The sequence below is a fragment of the Salmo salar genome, chromosome 27 (genome assembly GCF_965601325.2).
Source record: "Salmo salar chromosome 27, fSalSal1, whole genome shotgun sequence".
Classification (NCBI taxonomy): Eukaryota; Metazoa; Chordata; class Actinopteri; order Salmoniformes; family Salmonidae; genus Salmo; species Salmo salar.
In genome coordinates, this window is record NC_138317.1 from 14,097,327 (window position 1) to 14,125,000 (window position 27,674).

Below are 27,674 nucleotides of genomic sequence, written 5' to 3' on the forward strand. Positions count from 1 at the left end.
CTCGTTGCGAACTAATTTGCCAGAATTTTACGTAATTATGACATAACATTGGAGGCTGTGCAATGTAACAGGAACATTTAGACTTATGGATGCCACCCATTAGGTAAAATACGGAACGGTTCCGTATTTCACTGAAAGAATAAACGTGATAGTTTCCGGATTCAACCATATTAATGACCTAAGGCTCATGTTTCTGTGTGTTATTATGTTATAATTAAGTCTATGATTTGATAGAGCAGTCTGACTGAGCGGTGGTAGGCACCAGCAGGCTCGCAAGCGTTCATTCAAAAATAGCACTTTCGTGCGTTTGCCAGCAGCCCTTCGCAATGCATTGCGGTGTTTATGACTTCAAGCCTATGAACTCCCAAGATGAGGCTGGTGTAACCGATGTGAAATGGCTAGCTAGTTAGCCGGGTGCGCGCAAATAGCGTTTCAAACGTCACTCACTCTGAGACTTAGAGTAGTTGTTTCACCTTGCTCTGCATGGGTAACGCTGCTTCGAGGGTGGCTGTTGTCGATGTGTTCCTGGTTTGAGCCCAGCTAGGAGCGAGGAGAGGGGCGGAAGCTATACTGTTACACTGGCAATACTAAAGTGCCTATAAGAACATCCAATTGTCAAGGTATATGAAATACAAATCGTATAGAGAGAAATAGTCCTATAATTCCTATAATAACTACAACCTATAATAATTTACCTGGGAATATTGAAGACTCATGTTAAAAGGAACCACCAGCTTTCATATGTTCTCATGTTCTGAGCAAGGAACTTAAATGTTTTCTTTCTTACACGGCACATAATGCACTTTTACTTTATTCTCCAACACTTTGTTTTTGCATTATTTAAACCAAACATGTTTCATTATTTATTTGAGGCTAAATTGATTTTATTAATGTATTATATTAAGTTAAAATAAGTGTTCATTCAGTATTGTTGTAATTGTCATTATTACAAATATATATCTTTTTTAATCGGCCGATTAATCGGTATTGCCTTTTTTGGGTCCTCCAATAATCGGTATCGACGTTGAAAAATCATAATTGGTCGACCTCTAGTCTGGGGGTGCTTTGGTGGTGGTAAAGTGGGAGATTTGTACAGGGTAAAAGGGATCTTGAAGTTGAAGAAGGAAGGCTATCACTCCCATTTTGCAAAGCCATGCCATACCCTGTGGACGGTGCTTAATTGGAGCCAAGTTCCTCCTACAACAGGACAATGATGCAAAGCACAGCTCCAGATTATGCAATAACTATTTAGGGAAGAAGCAGTCAGCTGGTATTCTGTCTATAATGGAGTGGCCAGCACAGTCACCGGATCGCAATCCTGTTGCTCTGTTGTAGGAGCAGCTTGACCGTATGGTACGTAAGAAGTGCCCATCAAGCCAATCCAAATTGTGGGAGGTGCTTCAGGAAGCATGGGGTGAACTCTTTTCAGATTACCTCAACAAATTGACAACTAGAATGCCAAAGGTCTGCAAGGCTGTAATTGCTGCAAATGGAGGATTCTTTGATGAAAGCAAATTGTTATTTCAATGAAAAATAATTATTTATAACCTTTTCAACGTCTTGACTATATTTCCTATTCATTTTGCAACTCATTTCATGTATGTTTTCATGGAAAAGAAGGACATTTCTAAGTGACCCCAAACTTTTGAATGGTAGTGTACATTTTCTGAAGCATTATGACAACTCAGCGACACAATGGTAGGGATTAACTGTGCTGGGCTTGGGTCATTGATAATCATTGTCTCAACGCAGCCTTATAATGCTGTGAAACGATCGAGGAACCCAAATGATTTGGTGGGAAAACAAGCTTTGTTTCCATAAGGTATCGAAATTGTCAATAAATGTTACACCCTCAGAGTTGCAATAGTCACGTAGCCAGTTATGGAAGGATAAAAGTCTGCTGAAACGTTCAATGCCATGATTTAGGGAGGGCACAGGGCCAGATATTATGGTGCGTTTGTTGGTGTCAAGCATAGACCCATTCATAATGTCATTGAATCCCACATGAACTGTGATCGACAGAATTTCCTGCTGCAGGTTTAAAATGTTCGGGCGCATCTTATTGATGTCCTGTAGTCAGTTTTTACTCCAGGTACTGAGATGTTTCTCGCCATTGAACTGCCCAATACAACGGCTGGAGAAGGGGATGGGGAAATCCGCCCATTCCTACCCCTCATATTAGTGGAACCTTTCACGGGTCCATGAGAAACAGGATAGCATACGCCCGCAGCTCCTGGCGATAGGTCCAGACCTCCCGCAGTAGGCAGTTCCCCGTCAGATCCAGAGAGACGGGAAGGAGCCGAACTCGACGACAAAGCCGCTGCTGGAGTCAGCGTAGTTGGCGTCAGCTCAGCTGTCGCAGACACAGGCAGTCCCAGCGATGAAAACGAAGGTAGATCAGGCACCAGGGCTGTGAATATCAGACCTCAGGATAAGACCCAGATGCAGACAGTTTGAAGTAACAAGATTATTACAAAAACAGGGAGTATGCAAACGACAGGTCAAGGGCAAGCAGAGGTCAGTAATCCAGAGCAGAGTCCGAAAGGTACAGAATTGCAGGCGCAGGGTCAGGGCAGGCAGGATGGTCAAAAACCGGAAAAACTAGAAAACGGGGACTAGAGAGAAAACAACAGGAGTACGGGAAAAACGTTGGTAGGCTTGACGAGACAAGACAAACTGGAAACAGACAAACAGAGAACACAGGTATAAATACACAGGGGATAATGTTGCAGATGGGCAACACCTGGAGGGGGGTGGAGACAAGCACAAAGACAGGTGAAACAGATCAGGATGTGACAGGGAAACTATTCCTCATGATAATCTTCTCCGGACCTCTTGCAGACACTCCAGTTCACTTAGCAGCATGCCGCTGCCTTTGGTTTCCACGTTACTTGTGACATGGGACCAGCGCTGATTGGAACAATCCTCTTGCTGTTCTCCGTCTACTCCGCTACAAGATGGAGGGTGAGAAGCAGGTGGAGACGACTTCCTTGACAGGCAGGCTCCAGGTAGCACAGGCCATTCGGATAGGGACAGATGACAAGGCGGGGATACATCCGTCAAGCCCGAGCGGCATCCAGCCACAGGTGTTGAGAACGAGAAAGTTCTCAACAGAATTGAGAATTTGCTTGCTAAGGATAGCCACCTTATTCCTGTAATCCTCCGCAAGCAAACAATTGCCACATTGGAACTCCTGATTGTCAATATTGTCCTGGACAAGAGCGTAATAAACACAGCTTCTACAGTGCTGGAAACGTTTGTTAGCTATTCCAGGCGAAGCAGGCTCCATTACAACCTAGCTAGCTAGCTGGCTAGTTGATAGCAGGTTTTGACACAAACACTTATGAACAAAATAAAACAAAATCGGACTTCGAAAACAACTGGACGAAATAACAGGTCGAAGTGCAGGAGGTATCCGAATTTTTGACGAGTTCGTGGCAGGAAATCTCTTATAATTTATGTGTTGCCAACCTAGGGGTCATGAACTACTCAGAAAGCATATTTAGAACTTTTATTATTCAAAAACATAAAATACTGTCAAATACCTCCAAACGGTCAAAAATGTGAAAAATATCATGATATGATATTTTGTCCATATCGCCCAGGCATTATTTCATTTTCAATAAATGTGCAAACATTTCTAAAAACATGTTTTCACTTTGTCATTATGGGGTATTGTGTGTAGATAAAAATAAATAAAAAATGAAACATTTTGACTTCTGGCTGTAATACAACAAATCATGGAATAAGTCAAGGGGTATGAATACTTTCTAAAGGCACTGTATATTGACACCTGCAGATGGGTCACCTATAGCACACATAGAGAAATGTAAGTAGTACACAGTACAGGCCTATTGATCCTGTAAGTTGCTCTGGATAAGAACATCTGCTAAATGACAAAAATGTAAATATCACAGAGAAAGGCATTTTCACAGTGCAAATGCATTGGACAAAGTGTAAAAAATACAGTAAACCTCATAATCTTGCATTATGATTTAATTTGAAACTTGTCTTTAACAATGTGTGATATGAGGAGGCTAACACGACTCGGGATAAGACACAGATGCAGACACAGGAGGCAGACAGGTCGAATTCCAGATGTTTATTACAAACGGGGCAGGCAAACGGCAGGTCCAGGGCAGGCAGAGGTCGGTAATCCAAGACAATATAAAACAGGGACAGAATGCCAGGCAGGCTTAGGGTCAGGGCAGGCAGAATGGTCAGAACTGGGAGGACTAGAAAACAGAAACTAGAGATACTGGAATACGGGAGAACACGCTGGAAAGACTTGACAAGACAAGACAAACGGGCAACAGACCAACAGAAAATGCAGGTATAAATACACAGGGGATAATGGGGGAAAATGGGAGACACCTGGTGGGGGGTGGAGACAAGCACAAGACAGGTGAAAGATCAGGGTGTGACAGGGCCGATTATTTAACTTGAGTTTAATAAACTGAGCAATACATAAATAGACCATTTATGTATGTCATGCCACATGGTCATATGTAGCCTAATGTGAAATCTCTCAAGGTTTCTTCCTACCTACTGTAGGGAATTGTTCCTTGCCGCTGTTGCCCTGGTTTTCTCTTTTGCGAGTTAGGCGCAGGTTTCTGTCAAGCACTTGCTGCCAAACACGTTGGAGATATTATGCTGAAAGACATTGACATTTCTGAATGATTTTTATGACGATAGGCTACATGGAAACCTCTTTCATAGACTATGCCTGTAAAGAATGTTGACTAATGTTACATGGCAACAGTCAAATGAGGAGTTGCTAATTTATGCGAATGCTATGAGGTTTCAGTTACTTAAGCCTTGCTAATGGTGGCTAATGCTGCAAAGTTATTAGGCAGCTGACTGTACTCAATGAGGCTAACGCTATAGAGTTACTGACAGCTGGAAGTCTCACTACTTACGGTAAACACTTAAAGTACTAGCTAACAGCCAGGTTTAGCTAATGTGGCTAGTGCTATAGTAATGAGACAAAGGGATACTTGCTAATAGCAGCTAACACCTCAGTATTGCAAAGGAGAATCCTATCTACAATGGTGGTTGAGGCTGTTTGGTTATTGGTGATGCTAATGCTACAAAGTTGCTAACAGCTTTAGCTAAAAAATACATAATAATACACTTGTGGGTACATTGAAGCCTGAGTGGTGGCCAGTACCACATGCACTGTCAACAAGAGAAGCACACAGTCAAGTTTTGCATGTCAAGAAAGAGAATGCACAATGTAAAACAGCAAATAATGCATGCATAGCAGAATTAGGCCGATACCCGCTAATTATCAAAATCCAGAAAAGAGCCGTTAAATTCTACAACCACCTAAAAGGAAGCGATTCCCACACCTTCCATAACAAAGCCATCACCTACAGAGAGATGAACCCGGAGAAGAGTCCCCTAAGCAAGCTGGTCCTGGGGCTCTGTTCACAAACACAAACAGACCCCACAGAGCCCCAGGACAGCAACACAATTAGACCCAACCAAATCATGAGAAAACAAAAAGATAATTACTTGACACATTGGAAAGAATTAACAAAAAAACCAGAGCAAACTAGAATGCTATTTGGTCCTAAACAGAGAGTACACATTGGCAGAATACCTGACCACTGTGACTGACACAAACTTAAGGAAAGCTTTGACTATGTACAGACTCAGTGAGCATAGCCTTGCTATTGAGAAAGGCCACCTTTGGCAGACCTGGCTCTCAAGAGAAGACAGGCTATGTGCACACTGCCCACAAAAATTAGGTGGAAACTGAGCTGCACTTCCTAAACTCCTGCCAAATGTATGACCATATTAGAGACACATATTTCCCTCAGATTACACAGATCCACAAAGAATTCGAAAGCATACCCGATTTTGATAAACTCCCATATCTACTGGGTGAAATACCACAGTGTGACATCACAGCAGCAAATGTGTGACCTGTTGCCACAAGAAAAGGGCAACCAGTGAAGAACAAACGCCATTGTAAATACAACCCATATTTATGTTTATATATTTTCCCTTTTGTACTTTAACCATTTGCACATCGTTACAACACGGTATATATACATAATATGACATTTGTAATGTCATTATTATTTTGGAACTTCGATGAGTGTAATGTTTACTGTTCATTTTTATTGTTTATTTCACTTTTGTATATTATCTACTTCACTTGCTTTGGCAATGTTAACATATGTTTCCCATGCCAATAAAGCCCCTTGAATTGAATTGAAATTGAATGCTGTAAGGGAGTTCCCCATAGAACCCCCATTCTCCCCCTGAAGAGAGGGAGGGAGGGAGAGGAGGGCTGGAGGGGCTGTGCAAGTTGTTTTGTCTGAGACACAGGAAAGGGGCCGGGCTAATCTGAGGGGTGTGTGTGTTTGTGTATACTGTATGTATTGTATACTGTATGTATGTGCGTCTGTGTGTGTGTGTGTGTGTGTGTGTGTGTGTGTGTGTGTGTGTGTGTGTGTGTGTGTGTGTGTGTGTGTGTGCGCGCACCCATGGTGGAACAAGAGAGAGGTAGTTAATTCAATACGCCCTGGCAGAATAAATCCTAACTGCTGAGTGAAGACATCATGTCTCACCTTCTGTGACCTTCTCCCCAACAAGAGAGGGAGGGGAGAGAGCGAGAGAGCGCGAAATAGGGAGTGAGAGGGGGAGCTGTAGAGACATAGCTGTGGACTAGATCAGGCTTCAAATGTCTAAGGACTTTGCTCACAGTCACATGTAGATCCATATCCTCTCTTTCTGTCACCCACTCTCCCCTTCTCTGTCTCTCTGTTTCTCTTTCTGTCACCCACTCTCCCCTTCTCTGTCTTTCTCTCTGTCTCTCTTCATGTCACCCACTCTCCCCTTCTGTCTCTCTCTGTCTCTCTTTCTGTCACCCACTCTCCCCTTCTCTGTCTCTCTCTCTGTTTCTCTTTCTGTCACCCACTCTCCCCTTCTCTGTCTTTCTCTCTGTCTCTCTTCATGTCACCCACTCTCCCCTTCTGTCTCTCTCTGTCTCTCTTCATGTCACCCACTCTCCCCTTCTGTCTCTCTCTCTGTTTCTCTTTCTGTCACCCACTCTCCCCTTCTCTGTCTTTCTCTCTGTCTCTCTTCATGTCACCCACTCTCCCCTTCTGTCTCTCTCTGTCTCTCTTCATGTCACCCACTCTCCCCTTCTCTGTCTCTCTCTCTGTTTCTCTTTCTGTCACCCACTCTCCCCTTCTCTGTCTTTCTCTCTGTCTCTCTTCATGTCACCCACTCTCCCCTTCTGTCTCTCTCTGTCTCTCTTTCTGTCACCCACTCTCCCCTTCTCTGTCTCTCTCTCTGTCTCTCTTCATGTCACCCACTCTCCCCTTCTCTGTCTTTCTCTCTGTCTCTCTTTCTGTCACCCACTCTCCCCTTCTCTGTCTTTCTCTCTGTCTCTCTTCATGTCACCCACTCTCCCCTTCTGTCTCTCTCTGTCTCTCTTCATGTCACCCACTCTCCCCTTCTGTCTCTCTCTGTCTCTCTTTCTGTCACCCACTCTCCCCTTCTCTGTCTCTCTCTCTGTCTCTCTTCATGTCACCCACTCTCCCCTTCTGTCTCTCTCTGTCTCTCTTTCTGTCACCCACTCTCCCCTTCTCTGTCTTTCTCTCTGTCTCTCTTTCTGTCACCCACTCTCCCCTTCTGTCTCTCTCTGTTTCTCTTTCTGTCACCCACTCTCCCCTTCTGTCTCTCTCTGTCTCTCTTCATGTCACCCACTCTCCCCTTCTCTGTCTTTCTCTCTGTTTCTCTTTCTGTCACCCACTCTCCCCTTCTGTCTCTCTCTGTCTCTCTTCATGTCACCCACTCTCCCCTTCTCTGTCTTTCTCTCTGTCTCTCTTTCTGTCACCCACTCTCCTCTTCTCTGTCTCTCTCTCTGTCTCTCTTCATGTCACCCACTCTCCCCTTCTCTGTCTTTCTCTCTGTCTCTCTTCATGTCACCCACTCTCCCCTTCTGTCTCTCTCTGTCTCTCTTCATGTCACCCACTCTCCCCTTCTGTCTCTCTCTGTTTCTCTTTCTGTCACCCACTCTCCCCTTCTCTGTCTTTCTCTCTGTCTCTCTTCATGTCACCCACTCTCCCCTTCTGTCTCTCTCTGTCTCTCTTCATGTCACCCACTCTCCCCTTCTGTCTCTCTCTGTTTCTCTTTCTGTCACCCACTCTCCCCTTCTGTCTCTCTCTGTTTCTCTTTCTGTCACCCACTCTCCCCTTCTCTGTCTTTCTCTCTGTCTCTCTTTCTGTCACCCACTCTCCCCTTCTGTCTCTCTCTGTTTCTCTTTCTGTCACCCACTCTCCCCTTCTGTCTCTCTCTGTCTCTCTTTCTGTCACCCACTCTCCCCTTCTCTGTCTCTCTCTCTGTTTCTCTTTCTGTCACCCACTCTCCCCTTCTGTCTCTCTCTGTCTCTCTTCATGTCACCCACTCTCCCCTTCTCTGTCTCTCTCTCTGTCTCTCTTTCTGTCACCCACTCTCCCCTTGTCTCTCTCTGTCTCTCTTCATGTCACCCACTCTCCCCTTCTGTCTCTCTCTGTCTCTCTTTCTGTCACCCACTCTCCCCTTCTCTGTCTCTCTCTCTGTTTCTCTTTCTGTCACCCACTCTCCCCTTCTGTCTCTCTCTGTCTCTCTTCATGTCACCCACTCTCCCCTTCTCTGTCTCTCTCTCTGTCTCTCTTTCTGTCACCCACTCTCCCCTTGTCTCTCTCTGTCTCTCTTCATGTCACCCACTCTCCCCTTCTCTGTCTCTCTCTCTGTCTCTCTTTCTGTCACCCACTCTCCCCTTGTCTCTCTCTGTCTCTCTTCATGTCACCCACTCTCCCCTTCTGTCTCTCTCTGTCTCTCTTCATGTCACCCACTCTCCCCTTCTCTGTCTCTCTCTCTGTCTCTCTTTCTGTCACCCACTCTCCCCTTGTCTCTCTCTGTCTCTCTTCATGTCACCCACTCTCCCCTTCTGTCTCTCTCTGTTTCTCTTTCTGTCACCCACTCTCCCCTTCTGTCTCTCTCTGTCTCTCTTCATGTCACCCACTCTCCCCTTCTGTCTCTCTCTGTTTCTCTTTCTGTCACCCACTCTCCCCTTCTGTCTCTCTCTGTCTCTCTTCATGTCACCCACTCTCCCCTTCTGTCTCTCTCTGTCTCTCTTTCTGTCACCCACTCTCCCCTTCTGTCTCTCTCTGTCTCTCTTTCTGTCACCCACTCTCCCCTTCTCTGTCTTTCTCTCTGTCTCTCTTCATGTCACCCACTCTCCCCTTCTGTCTCTCTCTGTCTCTCTTTCTGTCACCCACTCTCCCCTTCTCTGTCTCTCTCTCTGTTTCTCTTTCTGTCACCCACTCTCCCCTTCTGTCTCTCTCTGTCTCTCTTTCTGTCACCCACTCTCCCCTTCTCTGTCTTTCTCTCTGTCTCTCTTCATGTCACCCACTCTCCCCTTCTCTGTCTCTCTCTCTGTTTCTCTTTCTGTCACCCACTCTCCCCTTCTCTGTCTTTCTCTCTGTCTCTCTTCATGTCACCCACTCTCCCCTTCTGTCTCTCTCTGTCTCTCTTTCTGTCACCCACTCTCCCCTTCTCTGTCTCTCTCTCTGTTTCTCTTTCTGTCACCCACTCTCCCCTTCTCTGTCTCTCTCTCTGTTTCTCTTTCTGTCACCCACTCTCCCCTTCTCTGTCTTTCTCTCTGTCTCTCTTTCTGTCACCCACTCTCCCCTTCTCTGTCTCTCTCTCTGTCTCTCTTCATGTCACCCACTCTCCCCTTCTGTCTCTCTCTGTCTCTCTTCATGTCACCCACTCTCCCCTTCTCTGTCTTTCTCTCTGTTTCTCTTTCTGTCACCCACTCTCCCCTTCTGTCTCTCTCTGTCTCTCTTTCTGTCACCCACTCTCCCCTTCTCTGTCTCTCTCTCTGTTTCTCTTTCTGTCACCCACTCTCCCCTTCTCTGTCTTTCTCTCTGTCTCTCTTTCTGTCACCCACTCTCCCCTTCTGTCTTTCTCTCTGTCTCTCTTCATGTCACCCACTCTCCTCTTCTCTGTCTTTCTCTCTGTCTCTCTTCATGTCACCCACTCTCCTCTTCTCTGTCTCTCTCTCTGTTTCTCTTTCTGTCACCCACTCTCCCCTTCTCTGTCTCTCTCTCTGTCTCTCTTCATGTCACCCACTCTCCCCTTCTCTGTCTCTCTCTGTCTCTCTTCACGTCACCCACTCTCCCCTTCTGTCTCTCTCTGTCTCTCTTCATGTCACCCACTCTCCCCTTCTGTCTCTCTCTGTCTCTCTTCATGTCACCCACTCTCCCCTTCTCTGTCTCTCTCTGTCTCTCTTCATGTCACCCACTCTCCCCTTCTGTCTCTCTCTGTCTCTCTTTCTGTCACCCACTCTCCCCTTCTCTGTCTCTCTCTGTCTCACAATACATCAGACTAAGTGCAGGGTGCAAATGAAAAGTTCTCTACACAAACAATTTGACAATTATTTATATGTTCAGATTTCCAAGGCGTATGAGGGTGCCCTGATTTGTAATGGGAGAAGCCAGTGTCACGGGCAGGATCTGAACCCAGGGAGAAACCAATCTCTTGACCATTAGACCAAGGGTGAGGGTGACACTTATTTTGAAGTCCCAGGCAGGGCTACCTCATCATGAGACCATGGGTCCGCTACGTCAGCATCCCCGGTAACCCCTATCATTTAGCCCAGGCCTGTATAAACAGATTAAAGTCTCTTGTGTCTCTAATGTCTCTATTTCTCTTCCATAGAAACCTCATGAAACTTTATGAGGTTCAATCTTTGCTTCAATCAGCATGACAGACAGTATATTTTCACATCCGTTTAATATTTCATCATATTTATTTTCACTGTTAAACAATATGAAATATAACCACATCGCCTATTGATTAAAACATGCTGTTATATTGTACAGGAATATTTATTTATTTTCGACAGTTGGGTCATTCCACCAGTAGAGTGCCTTTTAGGTAGTGTACTTTTGTAAAAAAAATAAAAATAATTATACAAAAAGATGCACCTAATTTTAACATTCTGTCTTAAAGAGTACATGTTCAACTTTTTGTTGTTGTATTTATAAAATTTTATTACATTTTTTCAAACAAAATAAACATACACAGACAACAGACAAACACACATCAACATCACACCTGCCCAGACCCACATGTTCCCACCGCATCCATCTCCAGATCACCTGCAAGACTCTATGCCACATGGCCTCAAACTGCAACACTCTGCCCTTCTCTGTCGCCCACACACTTTCAATATTCTAACAATAATGCATTCGATTCTTCCACCGTCCCAACGATGGAGGATCACTTGATTTCCAGTTTTTAAGTAAATGTTTTTTCAACATGATTGATGAGAAAAGTATGGTCCAACTCACTGGTTATCTCACCGTGCCCTCATATGACATACCTTGAAATATGCGGATAGACGGATTAAAAGTACATTTACATTGTAAAACTTCTGACAGCCAACTTTCTAACTCCACCCATAACTTTTGGACATTATAGCACTCCCAGAAGGCATGAATCACTGAGTCACTGTTCGTTTTACACTTAAGACATGACTCTGCCGTTGTGCTGTAGAATTTATGCATTTTGTCTCGTGTATAATACATTCTATACATTCGTTTATACTGGATTAAGCATACATTTTAGTTAACTGTAATTTTGTTAGTTATGTTCTAACACTCCCTCCATCTTGTGCCAGTATCAGTTCTTTTTAAGTCTTGGTTCCAATAGTTTGTATTATTTTCTAAGAGATTGTTAGATGGATAGACTGCCTGCAAGGTTTTGTATATCTTACCTATCAAATTAATATCATTTTCTGAATCAAATTGGATTCCCTCAACATTTCTTGATCAATATTTTATTTTGTGATATAAAACTTTTAAGTTGCATGTATTTGAAAATGTCTACATTGGTCAGTCCAAAAGCGCTTTTTAATTCTGTCATGGAAATACATTTATTTGACTTTACTTTACTTTTCCATGTGGGCCAATTTATCGCTGAATTCTAAAAAGCTATCCAAGAATTGTTCCATACGGGTGTGTTTTTAAGGAGTGTTACTAGTTCTTGTAGAATCTGTTTAATTTTCTTCCATATTGTTATAGTGTTCTTAACTATGAAGTTGTTTATGTTCTTAGCTTTATCTTTTGAAAATAGACATGTGGAAAGATTCTGGGGTTGTGCATCTTCAATATGTACCCATTGTTCCTCTTTAGTGCATTTAACCTGTTGAGGACAGACGTTCTGCTAGCGGAACCCCGTTCCGCCTGCGGAACCCCTAGCCAACAGCCAATGGCATCGCACGGCGCGAAATACAAAACCAACTAAAATACCACAATTCAATTTTCTCAAACAATCAACTATTTTACACCATTTTAAAGATAAGACGCTCGTTAATCTAACCACATTGTCCGATTTCAAAAAGGCTTTACAGCGAAAGCAAAACATTAGATTATGTTAGGAGAGTACATAGCCACAAATAATCACACAGCCATTTTCCAAGCAAGCATATAGGTCACATAAACCCAAACCACAGCTAAATGCAGCACTAACTTTTGATGATCTTCATCAGATGACACTCCTAGGACATTATGTTATTCAATACATGCATGTTTTGTTCAATCAAGTTCATATTTATATCAAAAACCAGCTTTTTACATTAGCATGTGATGTTCAGAACTAGCATACCCACCGCAAACTTCCGGTGAATTTACTAAATTACTCATGATAAACGTTCACAAAATACATAACACTTATTTTAAGAATTATAGATACAGAACTCCTTTATGCAATCGCTATGTCCAATTTTAAAATAGCTTTTCGGCGAAAGCACATTTTGCAATATTCTGAGTACATAGCTCGGCCATCACAGGCTAGCTAATTTGACACCCACCAAGTTTGGGGCTCACTAAACTCAGAATTACTATTACAAAAATTGTATTTCCTTTGCTGTTCTTCGTCAGAATGCACTCCCAGGACTTCTACTTCAACAACAAATGTTGTTTTGGTTCCAAATAATCCATAGTTATATCCAAATACCGCCGTTTTGTTCGTGCGTTCAGGTCACTATCCGAAGGGTGACGCACGAGCGCATTTCGTGACAAAAAAAATCAAAATATTCCATTACCGTACTTAGAAGCATGTCAAACGCTGTTTAAAATCAATTTTTATGCTATTTTTCTCATAAAATAGCGATAATATTCCAACCGGGCGACGTTGTATTCATTCAAAGGCTGAAAGAAAAAAATGGAGTAGTCTCGTGACTGCGCATCTCCAGTCTCACTGTCCCCAGGCTGACCACTTACAAATTCTGCTGCTGTTCTTTGCACAGAGACAGCAGACGCCCCATTCCACTTTCTGGCGGCTTTAGAGAGCCAATGGAAGCCTTAGAAAATGTCACGTTACAGCACAGATGCTGTATTTTCGATAGAGATGCAACAGAAGGACAACAAATTGTCAGACAGGGCACTTCCTGTGGAATCTTCTCAGGTTTTGGCCTGCCATATGAGTTCTGTTATACTCACAGACACCATTCAAACAGTTTTAGAAACTTTAGAGTGTTTTCTATCCAAATCTACTAATTATATGCATATTCTAGTTTCTGGGCAGGAGTAGTAACCAGATGAAATCGGGTACGTTTTTTATCCGGCCGTGAAAATACTGCCCCCTATCCCAAAGAAGTTAACAAAGCCGTGGGTGGCGAGTTGATACAATTCCAAGTCTGGAAAGTTAAAACCACCATCAGACTTAGCCTTTCTAGGGTATCGTCCCACCTACTCAACAGCCAGTGGAATCCCGTGGCGCGATATTCAAATACCTTAGAAATGCTATTACTTCAATTTCTCAAACATATGACTATTTTACACCATTTTAACAGTGTCTAATATATATTTTTGGGTGATTCTTTTTTGTCTGCTGATAGCTTCAGGGTTATTGGGTCAAAGAAGGCTGTAGGATTAATCCAACTGTTGTTTAATTCTGATTCATATAGAGTTTCATAGAAGCTTTAAAAATATATATTAATAGCGTTATTCTTTCTAATTAAAGCATTTTTATCCTTATCTTTTGGTTTGGAGTGTATTCATTTTGTGGGGGCAGCGAGGTGTTTACCAGGTTTATTTGCCATTAAATAGTATGCTATATTTGAGTTTAACCTGTAGTTGTTGGGTCTCTTCAAAAGTAAAAGATCATATTCCTGCTTAAATTCAGAAATTGTATTTTCTTCTGTGACTTGTAAACATTTTTTATGGCCTTTTTTAAGATAGTAATGTGTTTTTCCTTTTCTTTCATTTTAATTTCTAACAAAGATTTTAGAGTACGAGATTATCATTCCCCTAATGTATGCCTTAAAAACATCCCAAATTATGTCAGGGGTCGGCTTTTCTCTGTCCTCTATGTCTCCATTTGTAATGGTAAAGGTTTTTACATTTTTTGTTTATGTATTTAATACATTTCGGGTCTTGGAAGATGTGCTCTGTTCAGTCTCTGTCATGCCCTGATCTGTTTCACCTGTCCTTGTGCTTGTCTCCACCCACCAGGTGTCGCCCATCTTCCCCATTATCCCCTGGGTACTTATACCTGTGTTTTCTGTCTGTCTGTGCCAGTTTGTTTTGTTCATTCAAACCTACTAGTGTTTCCCTTGCTCCTGTCTTTGCTATAGTCCATGTTTTCTAGTTTCCCGGTTTTGACCTTTCCTGCCTGCCCTGAGCCTGCCTGCCATCCTGTACCTTTGCTTCTACTCTGGATTACCGACCTCTGCCTGACCCTGAGCCCGCCTGCTGTTCCAGTTCCTTACACCCTCTCTGGATCATTGACCCCTGCCTGCCTTGACCTGTCGTTTGCCTGCCCCTGTTTTAAAGAATAAACTTTCGTTTCTTCAACACTGTCTGCATTTGAGTCATACCTTAAAACGTGATAGTACGAACTGGCCATGACTGACCCAGCAAACTAGTACCAGCTCCGCGATGCCATCTCCTCCCAAGGAGCCTCCATTGGTAGGCACGAAGGGTTGCTTCGCGGTCTGATGGAAGGGTTCTAGGATGTGGCCGAACATCACGACCTAGCATTGGACACATTGCGGGAGCAATTCCGTGGGCTGTCTACTAGACAGCCTACCACAACTACCCTCCCAGCCCATCAGTAGCCCGGCTGGTATCAGCGCCGTCACTCCATTTTCCCGGGAACTCCACTTACCTCCCCCCCCCAGCGCTTTGATGGAGAGTCGGGCACCTGTCAGTGTTTTCTCGTCATGGAGCTGCAGCCTTCCGCCTTCCTTCGGACCACTCTAATATAGCGTACCTCATCACACTGATGTCCAGGAGGGCCCTCTCCTGGGCTATGGCCGTTTGGGAACAACAGTCGGCCGTATGCTTCAGTCTGGAGGGTTTTGCGGTGGAGGTGAAAAATGTCTTAGAGGCTCCGGTGTCCGCGAGAGAGGCTACCTGGAAGTTACTCCAGCTTCGGCAGGACTCTCTCAGTGTGGCAGCCTATGCGGTGGATTTCCGCACGCTAGCAGCGGAGGGTGCCTGGAACCCGGAAGCACTGTTCGACACGTTCCTGCACGGATTATCGGAGGAAGTAAAGGACGAGCTTGCAGCCCGGGAACTACCGACGGATCTCGACTCACTCATTGCCTTAACCATCCGGATCGATGGACGGCTACGGAAACGTAGGAGGGATAAGAGGTCTGATTGCGGTCCCAATCGCTCACTCAAGGATCCCACCTTGCAGCTGATGAACTCCAGAAGTCCCCGAGAGGATCCAAGCTTACCTGAGTTCCTCCTAGAGCCTCCGAAGACTGCCGATTTACCTCTTCCCGAGCAGATGCAGCTCGGCAGGGCTAGGCTGTCTCCAGCCAAACGTGTACGCAGACTTACCACCCAGAGTTGTCTGTATTGCGGTACTGCCGGCCATTATGTGTCTATCTGTCCCTTCAAGAGACCTAGCTCATTTGTAGGAATGAGTACTCTGGTGGATCTTAAGGACAATTTTGCTTCTCCCCTTTCTCGCCCCCCTCTCCATGCCACCCTGCTGTGGGGGGACCAGTCAAGTCTCTCCAGATACTCATCGACTCGGGGGCCGATTTGAGACCCTTGGACGTTACCCTGGCGTCCGAGCTGAGTATCCCCACTCAACCTCTATTCCCATGGATGTTAGAGCACTGGACGGGCGCTCTATTGGCCGGGTCACCCACCATACCAACCCCGTCAACCTACGAGTGTCGGGAACCACAGCGAGATGATCCAATTCCTGATAATTGAGTCTCCGCAGGTTCCCGTGGTATTGGGATTCTCTTGGCTCTAGTGACACAATCCCTCGATTGACTGGTCTACTGGTGCCATTGTGGGCTGGAGCCCGTTCTGCTACACTAACTTCCTGAAGTCAGCTCTGCCTGCCACGGGACGTCTTCCTGGGGGCTTGGAAATTGCCCCGGACCTCTCCGCTAGCCATGCGGAGTACCAGGACCTCCGGGAGGGGTTCAGTAAGGCCCGGGCCACTTCGCTTCCACAGCACTGACCGGTATCCAAGAAGGTCAAGCCAGCTATAGCCCCGCGGCTACACCCGCTGAAGCCGAGGCCTTTGCCCCCCGCTCCAAGATCATTAGCCCCTCTGCTGTTCGTCCTCTGTTGCCCCGTACCCTTCGTATACTTCCTACCTTTCCTGTGTCTAGAATTGAAACCATGTCTCACAACCCTTTGTTTTCTGTTTCCAGGCCCACCCCTCTCCCTCGTCTCATCGACGGCCGACCAGCGTACATGGTGAGACGCCTCCTGAAGGTTCGACCTCGGGGCAGGGGATTCCAGTACCTGGTTGACTGGGACGGTTATGGCCCGGAGGAGAGGTGCTGGGTCTCCACTAGGGACATCCTGGACCCAGGCCTCATCTCTGAGTTCCAGTGCCGGCACCCCGCTCAACCAGGTATGTGCCCAGGTAGGACGCCAGGTGGCGTCCCTAGAGGGGGGGGGGGGGGGGGTACTGTCACACCTGATCTGTTTCACCTGTTCTTGTGCTTGTCTCCACCCCCCTCCAGGTGTCGCCCATCTTCCCCATTATTCCCTGGGTACTTATACCTGTGTTTTCTGTCTGTCTGTGCCAGTTCGTTCGAACCTACAAGTGTATTCCCTTGCCCCTGTCTTTGCTATAGTCCATGTTTTCTAGTTTCACGGTTTTGACCTTTCCTGCCTGCCGTTCTGTACCTTTGCCTCTACTCTGGATTTACCTGACCTGACCCTGAGCCCGCCTGCTGTTCTGGTGCCTTACACCCTCGCTGGATCATTGACCCCTGCCTGCATTGACCTGTCGTTTGCCTGCCCCTGTTAAAATAATAAACTTTAGTTTCTTCAACACTGTCTGCACCTCTCCATATTTTGTCGCTAAGTGTATTTTATTGCTGTCTGTCTAACTTGCCGATTGTGTGATTTAGATCACCTGCTAAAATACTAGTTCCTGTCTGGATTTGATCTAAAACACCAGATTTGCCCTAGAGCGGATATACAATGAAATCATTGTGCATTTTTCACCATGAAAGGTACAATTCAACATTAGAAAGCGGCCGTGTTCTGAAGTATAATGGAAAAGGGTTCTTATTTATCAGGTGCCTACACTTTTCAAGAGGTTAAATGAATCAATGATTATAGTAAGTGCTTATTAAGTGCCAAATAAAGTAACAGGGTTGAAGTTTTCATCTTAAATCAGTCAGATCAGCATATGTGCAAAAACATATTTTTTTAAAGCCCCCATGCAGTCTATTTTCATTTTTAAATAATCTCTGTATGTCTAAAATCACTATGTGTTTATTTCATGAAAATAACTCCAAATATATTAACCATTTATTTCCCGGAGCCTCTTTTTGCCATTGAAATGTTCAGTCTGATCATGTGGGCGTGTTGATACAATTTTTATATATTTACAAACACAGCCCTGATTGGCGGATAGGATTGTCTAGACTCTTAAAGCCTACCCCACTTACCCATTCAAAGTAGGAGGATACATATGCAAATAATAGATGACTGGTCATTGGTCAGAATAATCGGATCAGATTGCGATGTCATGATGTGGGCCAAAAACTCCATCCCACCTGAACAGGCTGAAATTCCGAGCCTAAAAAAGAGTGTTATTTCAAACTCATGGTGTGGAAATATCATTAAAAAAATTAAGTAAAATCTAGTTTTTGACTGCAATGCCTCTTTTAAAAAATGTCTAGCCCAGTTAAGAGATTTAATGTAAACCCAAATACTAGTTTTGATTGAATAGGGCCAAGTATCTCTAACTCTCTCTCTCCGCCCTCTCCCTCACTCCAGGTTGCAGGGAGGAAAGGCTTCCCCCATGTGATCTACGCTCGATTATGGCGCTGGCCAGACCTACACAAGAATGAGCTAAAGCACGTCAAGTTCTGCCAATACGCCTTCGACCTCAAATATGACAATGTGTGTGTCAACCCCTACCACTATGAGAGAGTGGTTTCGCCCGGCATTGGTAGGTCTGCTCAACAGCTTAAAGGGATAGTTCACCCTATATTGCTTAATGCCTAATGGTGCAGATGTTTCTGATATTTACTGTAAATACTATGTTTTCTCTCATAACATTACAAATATTACAGTAGCTAGGTTTCAATCCAACTGGCGACAGATTTTCATGCAAATATTCTAAAATCCGCTTAACAGGAGATTTCTTTCCATCAAATTGATTTTTTGTGGATAAAAATCTGTGCGTGATGAAATTCCCATGGGCTTAATAAAAAATACAAGTTAAATGGGTTTCCAACGGATTTTGAATTCTACTGATGGTTTAGTCAAACCAAAAAAAGATGTGCCCAGTCTGGTCTTGGCGCTTGTGCTCTAGCCAACAACTTGCAGATGCAGATACAGTGCGGGTAGGCTACCTACATGATGAGATTATTATGGATAAGAGCAAGAATATTTTTATTTGACAAATGGTAGCCAAGCATCGATCATCATGTCACCAGAATTAGACCTTCAATATTTATTGGAAAGTAGCATCAAGCTCATCACCGTGCACTTTCACCACCCTGTGAAGTTCATAATAACTTATTTCATCTGTAGCCTAATAATCTGCAAGTTTTCCCGAGTCGTAGTGGGAGGACCACACAACATATCACAGTGTGACTTCAAGTTTACTTCGATATGATGGTTATTATACACTACATTACCAAAAGTACATGGACACCTGCTCGTCTAACATCTCATTCCAAAATCATGGGCATTAACATGGAGTTGGTCCCCACTTTGCTGCTTTAACAGCCTCCACTCTTCTGGGAAGGCTTTCCACTAGATGTTGGAATATTGCTGCAGGGACTTGCTTCCATTCAGCCACAAGAGCATTAGTGAGGTCGGGCACTGTTGTTGGGCGATTAGGCCTGGTCGGTGTTCCAATTCATCCCAAAGGTGTTCGACGGGGTTGGACCTTGCCTTGTGTACGGCCTCATTGTCATGCTGAAACAGGAAAGGGCCTTCCCCAAACTGTTGCCACAAAGTTGGAGGCACAGAATCTTCTAGAATGTCATTGTATGCTGTAGCATCAAGATTTCCCTTCACTGGAACTAAGGGGCCTAGCACAAACCATGAAAAACAGCCCCAGACCATTATTCCTCCTCCAACCAACTTTACAGTTGGCACAATGCATTGGGGCAGGTAGCGTTCTCCTGGCATCCACCAAACTCAGATTAGTCGGTCGGACTGCCAGATAGTGAAGCGTGATTCATCACTCCGGAGAACACTGGCGGTGAGCTTTACACCACTCCAGTTGACGCTTGGCATTGTGCATGGTGATTTTATGCTTGTGTGCGGCTGCTCGGCCATGAAAACCCATTTCATGCAGCTCCCGACGAAAGTTATTGTGCTGACGTTGCTTCCAGAAGCAGTTTGCAACCAAAGGACAGACGATTTTTATGCGCTACGCGCTTCAACACTCTGCGACCCTGTTCTGTGACCTTGTGTGTCCTACCATTTCGCGGCTGAGCCAGTGTTGCTCCTAGACGTTTCCACTTCACAATAATATCACTTACAGTTGACCGGGGCAGCTCTAGCAGGGCAGAAATTTGACAAACTGACTTGGAAAGGTGACATCCTATGACGGTGCCACTTTGAATGTCACTGAGCTCTTCAGTAAGGCCATTCTACTGCCAATGTTTGTCTATGGAGATTGCATGGCTGTGTGCTCAATTTTATAAACCTGTCCGCAACAGGTGAAATCCACTAATTTGAAGGAGTGTCCACATACTTTTGGCCATATCAATATTTTGCATAAAAGCGTTTCCACCGCTATTTCTCACATAATTCATTTTACCGACACAAAAAGATCCCACCTTGTATAGAGTCTTTTTTAAAAATGTTTACATATGAAAAGTTTACCGACATTTACTGTTGCCATCAGGCCTGTCGCGGCATTTTTTTATATAACGTACTTTACTCGCATAAAAAGGTTTATTTATGTGAATGATATTTGGACTTCATCAGAATTTGAATTAATTACAAATGATAAGCATATCATTGCAGTGAAATTGCAGACATTTACCCCCTATTTTCTCTCTCGTATTGTCTCTTTTTCTTTCTCTCTTTTTCTTTCTTTCTTCTTTCTTTTGTTCTCTTTCAAAGTTGGTCTCAGTCTCCAAAATACAAGTGAGTGCACTATCACAGTACTAAGGAATTTACTGCAGGCTTGTTAAGTATAACAGTATTATTTTGTCTTCATCTATTTTGTTAATGGTGTCAGATGTCCAAACATCCCTCTTTACCTTCAGTCCTATACCCTTTTCATACTACAGAGCCTAGCCACATCAACCATCCCTCTTTCCCTTCAGTCCTACACCCTTTTCATACTACAGAGCCTAGCCACATCAACCATCCCTCTTTCCCTTCAGTCCTATACCCTTTTCATACTACAGAGCCTAGCCACATCAACCATCCCTCTTTCCCTTCAGTCCTATACCCTTTTCATACTACAGAGCCTAGCCACATCAACCATCCCTCTTTCCCTTCAGTCCTATACCCTTTTCATACTACAGAGCCTAGCCACATCAACCATCCCTCTTTCCCTTCAGTCCTACACCCTTTTCATACTACAGAGCCTAGCCACATCAACCATCCCTCTTTCCCTTCAGTCCTACACCCTTTTCATACTACAGAGCCTAGCCACATCAACCATCCCTCTTTCCCTTCAGTCCTATACCCTTTTCATACTACAGAGCCTAGCCACATCAACCATCCCTCTTTCCCTTCAGTCCTACACCCTTTTCATACTACAGAGCCTAGCCACATCAACCATCCCTCTTTCCCTTCAGTCCTATACCCTTTTCATACTACAGAGCCTAGCCACATCAACCATCCCTCTTTCCCTTCAGTCCTACACCCTTTTCATACTACAGAGCCTAGCCACATCAACCATCCCTCTTTCCCTTCAGTCCTACACCCTTTTCATACTACAGAGCCTAGCCACATCAACCATCCCTCTTTCCCTTCAGTCCTATACCCTTTTCATACTACAGAGCCTAGCCACATCAACCATCCCTCTTTCCCTTCAGTCCTATACCCTTTTCATACTACAGAGCCTAGCCACATCAACCATCCCTCTTTCCCTTCAGTCCTACACCCTTTTCATACTACAGAGCCTAGCCACATCAACCATCCCTCTTTCCCTTCAGTCCTATACCCTTTTCATACTACAGAGCCTAGCCACATCAACCATCCCTCTTTCCCTTCAGTCCTATACCCTTTTCATACTACAGAGCCTAGCCACATCAACCATCCCTCTTTCCCTTCAGTCCTACACCCTTTTCATACTACAGAGCCTAGCCACATCAACCATCCCTCTTTCCCTTCAGTCCTACACCCTTTTCATACTACAGAGCCTAGCCACATCAACCATCCCTCTTTCCCTTCAGTCCTATACCCTTTTCATACTACAGAGCCTAGCCACATCAACCATCCCTCTTTACCTTCAGTCCTACACCCTTTTCATACTACAGAGCCTAGCCACATCAAGCCAAGCTGCACTGTGCTGGTCTGGTTAAGTATCCACCACAGTTGCTGGAACTGTGCTGAAAAGGACAATCTGAAAAGAAAATATCCAAGCCAGCAACTTTATGGTTCGGCTTGGCACAATAGTGTGAAAAGAGTACTATTGTGGTATGCTCATGTCTCACTGGCTTGGATGCCAGACTGTTTCTGCATTCATCAATTCTTTATAGTTGCCTAGCCAAAAATGACTTGTATTCATTACAAAGCATTGCATAAATGCATTTACAATGCATTACACACAGGTGGATAATACAGGTGTTATTCCTGTTAATACAGGTGGTTAATGCATTACACACAGGTGGCTAATATTTTACATATGCTAAAATCGTTATTTTATTCTACTGAGCTATTTACTTTATATTTGTATTCTAATATTGTATTATTTCTTATTGTTGTTGCATTGTCGAGAAGGAACCTGCAAGTAAGCGTTTTGTTGGACGGTGTATACCATGTGTATCCCGTGCGCCTAATAAAACTTGAAACTAATGACAATGTTATACCATGTTGTTGGTAGCCCTCTCTCCTCTAGCCCCCCCTGGGAGGCTGATCAAGGAGGAGTACATTCATGACTGTATCCAGATGGATATGCCACCAGGCATGTCCCCGTCGGACCACCCTCACCCCCACCCAGGGGCGCTCAAGCTACAGCCTCCGGACCACTACGGCCAGCCCCTCCCGCCTCTGCAGCTCCCGCCTGAACCGCAGCGGGCCCCTCCGCCCATCACCCTCTACCCCAACATGCCCCTCTCGCCCACAGGTAAGACCAATAGGTGTTTAATGAATGGAGGGAGTTTTACGCACATCCAACATAATAACGGGAGCTGGACAAAAAGAAGTTCCAATAACGTAGAGAAAAATGGAATGTCCGCTCCTGTTTTGCTGCTCCCTAAGGTGATCTTTTAATAAAGCTTAGGTGATTGTTTGACATATAGGTGTTACCAAAGATGTCCACAAGTGTTCTGTCTCTATGGGTGTCACTGCGTCATCCTGTTCTGTGACATTTGTTTATCGATTGCTGCCTACCTATTGATATTGACAACAACCTGGTAGCTCTTCGTGTGTGTGTGTGTGTGTGTGTGTGTGTGTGTGTGTGTGTGTGTGTGTGTGTGTGTGTGTGTGTGTGTGTGTGTGTGTCTCTCTCTCTCCTCTCTAGTGTCCGGCTCTATGCTGCCTCTCCAGGGAGGTCACAGTGAGGGGCTCCTACAGATAGCCTCTCCTCAGGGTCAGGTCATGACACCTATGACCCCCACGCCGCCCCCCTCCACCCCAACACACGGGCTGCCACACGGGCCACCACAGAACCCCCAGCCACCCCAGCCTGGTCAGAATGGATACAACAGCTCCAAACACACACAGTTACAGGCTGCGTTCCACAGTTAGTACTGCCATACGGTTCACACACACACACACACACACACACACACACACACACACACACACACACACACACACACACACACACACACACACACACACACAGAGAGAGAAACATACATACACACACACCACACAAACACTCAGGGAGCCAAACACAATTCATTTCAACGGCATGATAAATCATCATACTGTATTTGAAAACTGTAAAAAGAAATCAAAATATTTGTAAAAATGCAAAATGGTAGTTTGCCAGATTTATGGCTTGAGCTTGTGCCTGTTGTTAATTTGTATTTATTGTTTTGTAATTCAGCAACTTGGACAGGTAGTAGCACAGCCTCCTACACTCCTGTGGGACCCCAACAACAGAATGGGCGTGGCCACCAACAGCCTCCTCTCCACCATCCAACCAGCTTCTGTAAGTTAGGCAGTTACAGTAAGTCACAGTATGCCCAAAGTGTGTCTGTATGTCTTCTGAGGTGCTTTTTTGGGGATATTGCTAGGAATAGTGTATGTTTGGTAACCTGTGTCGTTTCCTTGTTCCCTTCTAGGGTCTCAGCATCATGGCTCAGCCTCATTTCCTCCCCCTGTGTCCAATCATCCAGGTAAGACAACACATATATACAGTATATATAGATGTATAGATGCAAACGCATGCACGCACACTCTGCTAACCACATTATTGTCTGTGTGCAGGGCCAGAGTTCTGGTGCTCCATCTCCTACTTTGAAATGGATGTCCAGGTGGGGGAGATGTTCAAGGTGCCGGCTAGCTGCCCGGTGGTGACGGTGGACGGCTACGTGGACCCCTCAGGGGGTGACCGCTTCTGTTTGGGCCAGCTCAGCAACGTCCACCGCACCGACGCCAGCGAGAGAGCCAGGTCTGTGCTCCTCTAGTGCTATCTCTATATCAATAAGCATGTTAGTTCCTATCTTGCCACAAATGTCTATTTTGTATGCCTTTATATGTGTCTGTTGAAATGTTGATTAGAAAATCTATGCCTTTGTGTAAACTGTGTATATCTCTCAATCATAATCATTCCATGCCTTGTCTCTATCTGTTTGTACCTGTGGCAGAAGACCCATTGTAGCAAAATGCGACTTCTTTTATTAACTGAAATATAACACTTTAATACAACTATATTCACTTGTACTCATCATCTTTATCTCTCCCTCTCCGTCACAGGTTGCACATAGGTAAAGGAGTGCAGCTGGAGTGTCGTGGCGAGGGAGACGTGTGGATGCGCTGTATGAGCGACCACGCCGTGTTCGTGCAGAGCTACTACTTGGATCGAGAGGCAGGCAGAGCGCCAGGCGACGCAGTACACAAGATCTACCCCGGCGCCTACATCAAGGTGAGAAACACAATGACCTCTGTCTGTTCTCTTTGCAGTTGTTTGTCCTCTTGATGACCTTCTCCCAATAGGAGTTTGACTGGACACTGATGTCTCTCTGTAGGTGTTCTGACATCAGACTGTTCTCTCCCCTGTAGGTGTTTGACCTGAGACAGTGTCACAGGCAAATGCAGCAGCAGGCAGCTACAGCGCAGGCAGCGGCAGCAGCTCAGGCTGCCGCCGTGGCAGGCAACATCCCTGGGCCAGGCAGCGTTGGAGGCATAGCCCCTGCAGTCAGTAAGTACAAAATATGAGATATGCACAGCCTTAGTGTGTTTTATTTTCATATTTTTTCAATTAGGCTATTGTGAATTTATAGCCTCTGTTGAAGTGGTATTCTTTTGAATGAGAATGGGTCCAAGTATTGACCCATGTGGGACACCACATTTGTCTTTTAATTTATACCTCATAGAAATGGGCACACTTATCGAAATATTTTAATATCCAAACGGACGTTAGTATTCGATTTCTTGAAGGAGTATTCATTTTGTTTGGGGAAAAAAAATATATAGCCCTATTTTAACAATGAAGGCTTTTTCTCAATTAAATACAATTATCTGTGACAATGCTACACACGAAGATATACCATGACATTTTATATTCTTCATTTAATAAAACAACAAACAAAAGTCGTACCTTATAGCCTATACAGGTTATACACGTGTAGCTTGTTGTTGTTGTCAGTGACTTCATGTGTAGCAAGTGAAGTGGGAGATTTCCAATCACTGCAAAATGGGAATTACAATTACGGAATTAAGGTGGCTAAATGAGAAGTAGAAGGCTACAATGAACAACCAACAGGTAGGCTGTTGTTTAATATGAATGGAGTTGTTGTAGATAAGGACAGGGAGAGCAGCAAAATAGCCTCAATTAGCCTTGCTACTTTATCTAGCTAGCTGGCTAACTTAGCTGGCTACTGTAGCTAGCTAGCATCTTTTCATTGATTTGATGCAGTCAAGACAGGTACTACCAGATGGTATGATAAATCACCTATAAAGAGACAAGTTTGTCTAACTAGCGCGAGTCGGTTTGGCTACTTTTTTCTCTCCATCCATGCCACACACAGACTGTCACACACAGGCCCCTGCTCCTCTTCTGCCTCTTCCCCAAACACGTAGTGCACAGCGCCTCTCTCCCGAGTCACACAAGCAATTCCACATGAAGTTTCCAAATCATTTTTTTTTTCTTTAAAAAACCTATATTTTGACTCTCTGGATATCCGAGAGAAAAATCATGATATTTTTTGAATAGTGAAATCATTGAAAATGCCCATCCCTAATACCTTTCTTCCAGGTCTTTCTGCAGCAGCAGGGATAGGTGTGGACGACCTTCGGAGGCTGTGTATCCTGCGGCTGAGCTTTGTGAAGGGCTGGGGGCCCGACTACCCCCGGCAGAGCATCAAACATACCCCCTGTTGGGTGGAGGTACACCTGCACCGGGCTCTGCAGCTGCTGGACGAGGTACTACACACCATGCCCTTGGCCGACCCAGGACCCGCTAACTGAGTGGAAGGAAAGAGGATCGGTTAAAAATCCATACTGGGTTAAAAACGTACAATCACACACACACACACACACACACACACACACACACACACACACACACACACACACACACACACACACACACACACACACACACACACACACACACACACTCTGATTCCCCCTCTTGACGATACATATTTAAGCAACAAGGCCCGAGGAGGTGTGGTATATTGCCCATATATCACAAACCCCCGAGGTGCCTTATTGTTATTATAAACTGGTTATCAATGTAATTATAGCAGTAAAAATGTATGTTTTTGTCATACCCGTGGTATGCTGTCAGCCAATCAGCATTCAGTGCTCAAACCACCCAGTTTATAAAGACCAATACAGATTGATACATGCACATACAACCACATACATGTTTCCATTATTTTTAACGCACACAATGTAGAGCCACTCAAAGCCCCACAAAGGCTAACCTCAATCTCTCCGTCACACATAGACACACACTCAAGCAGCCAACAATCACTGTACTCTCCTTAACCACTTGTACTGTCTCCCACACGCCCATGCAACCACTAACCAAACCTGTGGGCATGCAGATATAAAACTACTGATGTCCTGAACGTACTTTCCATGTTTTGTGAACATGAATTATTTTTTCATAGCACAAACACTACAAAGCAGCCTTGACCCCTGAATGACCTTTCATAGAGGTTCTTTATTATAGTATAAACAGGCAACTTTAGTAAATATGTATACTGAGTAATTTATGTTTATTATTCTATTCTCTACAGAAATAGATATGCACTGTAGAAATCTAGGGATGTTTTTCAGAGATCCAGTGTTCTGATATGATACAAGCACTTTGGTACTCCTCAAATGCACACACAATCCACACTTGCTTATTTCCTGCTTACATGCACACACACACACACACACACCTGTCAGAAATCCAGAGATGACCCAAACCCAGGAGGACTAAAGATCTTGACCTAAATAACTCATGAACAATATGGCCTGGTCAAACACAAATCTCACACTACAAAATCAGATTTGGATTCCGATGTTAACCTAGAAGATGTACAGAGTTTTTGGTAAATCCAGAACAATAGAACAGATGCTAATCGGTGATTAGAACCTGGGTCACAGAACCAAAATGTCTCGGAACTGTGAAGAACACCAGAGTGATGGAACCAGGGTCCTAATTAATCTAGCCAGCCATCCTTTTGTCATCTCTGTGTGTGTGTTGTGTTCTCCTGTGTGTGGATCTCAACTCAAATAGTTAGTCATTCTTATCTTGTTAGCCCTATAATAACATAGGGCACTTTTCTCAAGCTAATTTATTTTCTTACCAAAAGACGAAAAAAGCCAAAAAAATTTAAGCTTTAAAAT

The 27,674-nt window shown here is 44.5% G+C and overlaps 1 protein-coding gene across 6 annotated transcripts in view; it reads left to right on the plus strand.

The window, feature by feature from the left end:
• LOC106588319 (SMAD family member 4) overlaps positions 1-27,674 on the plus strand; it is a 40,390-nt gene that overhangs the window by 11,952 nt on the left and 764 nt on the right. Inside the window, exons 2-12 of one of the 6 annotated variants that reach the window (XM_082970053.1) lie at positions 16,700-16,905; positions 18,288-18,462; positions 20,601-20,624; positions 22,537-22,779; positions 23,176-23,397; positions 23,710-23,832; positions 23,948-24,001; positions 24,093-24,276; positions 24,582-24,750; positions 24,888-25,026; positions 26,083-27,674. The exon at positions 26,083-27,674 is cut by the window's right edge and continues 764 nt beyond it. In XM_082970053.1, the coding sequence (XP_082826179.1) occupies positions 16,813-16,905; positions 18,288-18,462; positions 20,601-20,624; positions 22,537-22,779; positions 23,176-23,397; positions 23,710-23,832; positions 23,948-24,001; positions 24,093-24,276; positions 24,582-24,750; positions 24,888-25,026; positions 26,083-26,294 (1,638 nt within the window). In that variant the 5' untranslated portion in view covers positions 16,700-16,812 and the 3' untranslated portion in view covers positions 26,295-27,674. The remainder of the gene's footprint in view (positions 1-16,699; positions 16,906-18,287; positions 18,463-20,600; positions 20,625-22,536; positions 22,780-23,175; positions 23,398-23,709; positions 23,833-23,947; positions 24,002-24,092; positions 24,277-24,581; positions 24,751-24,887; positions 25,027-26,082) is intronic. The other 5 variants (XM_082970049.1, XM_082970051.1, XM_014177171.3 and 2 more) reach the window with 5 other exon arrangements.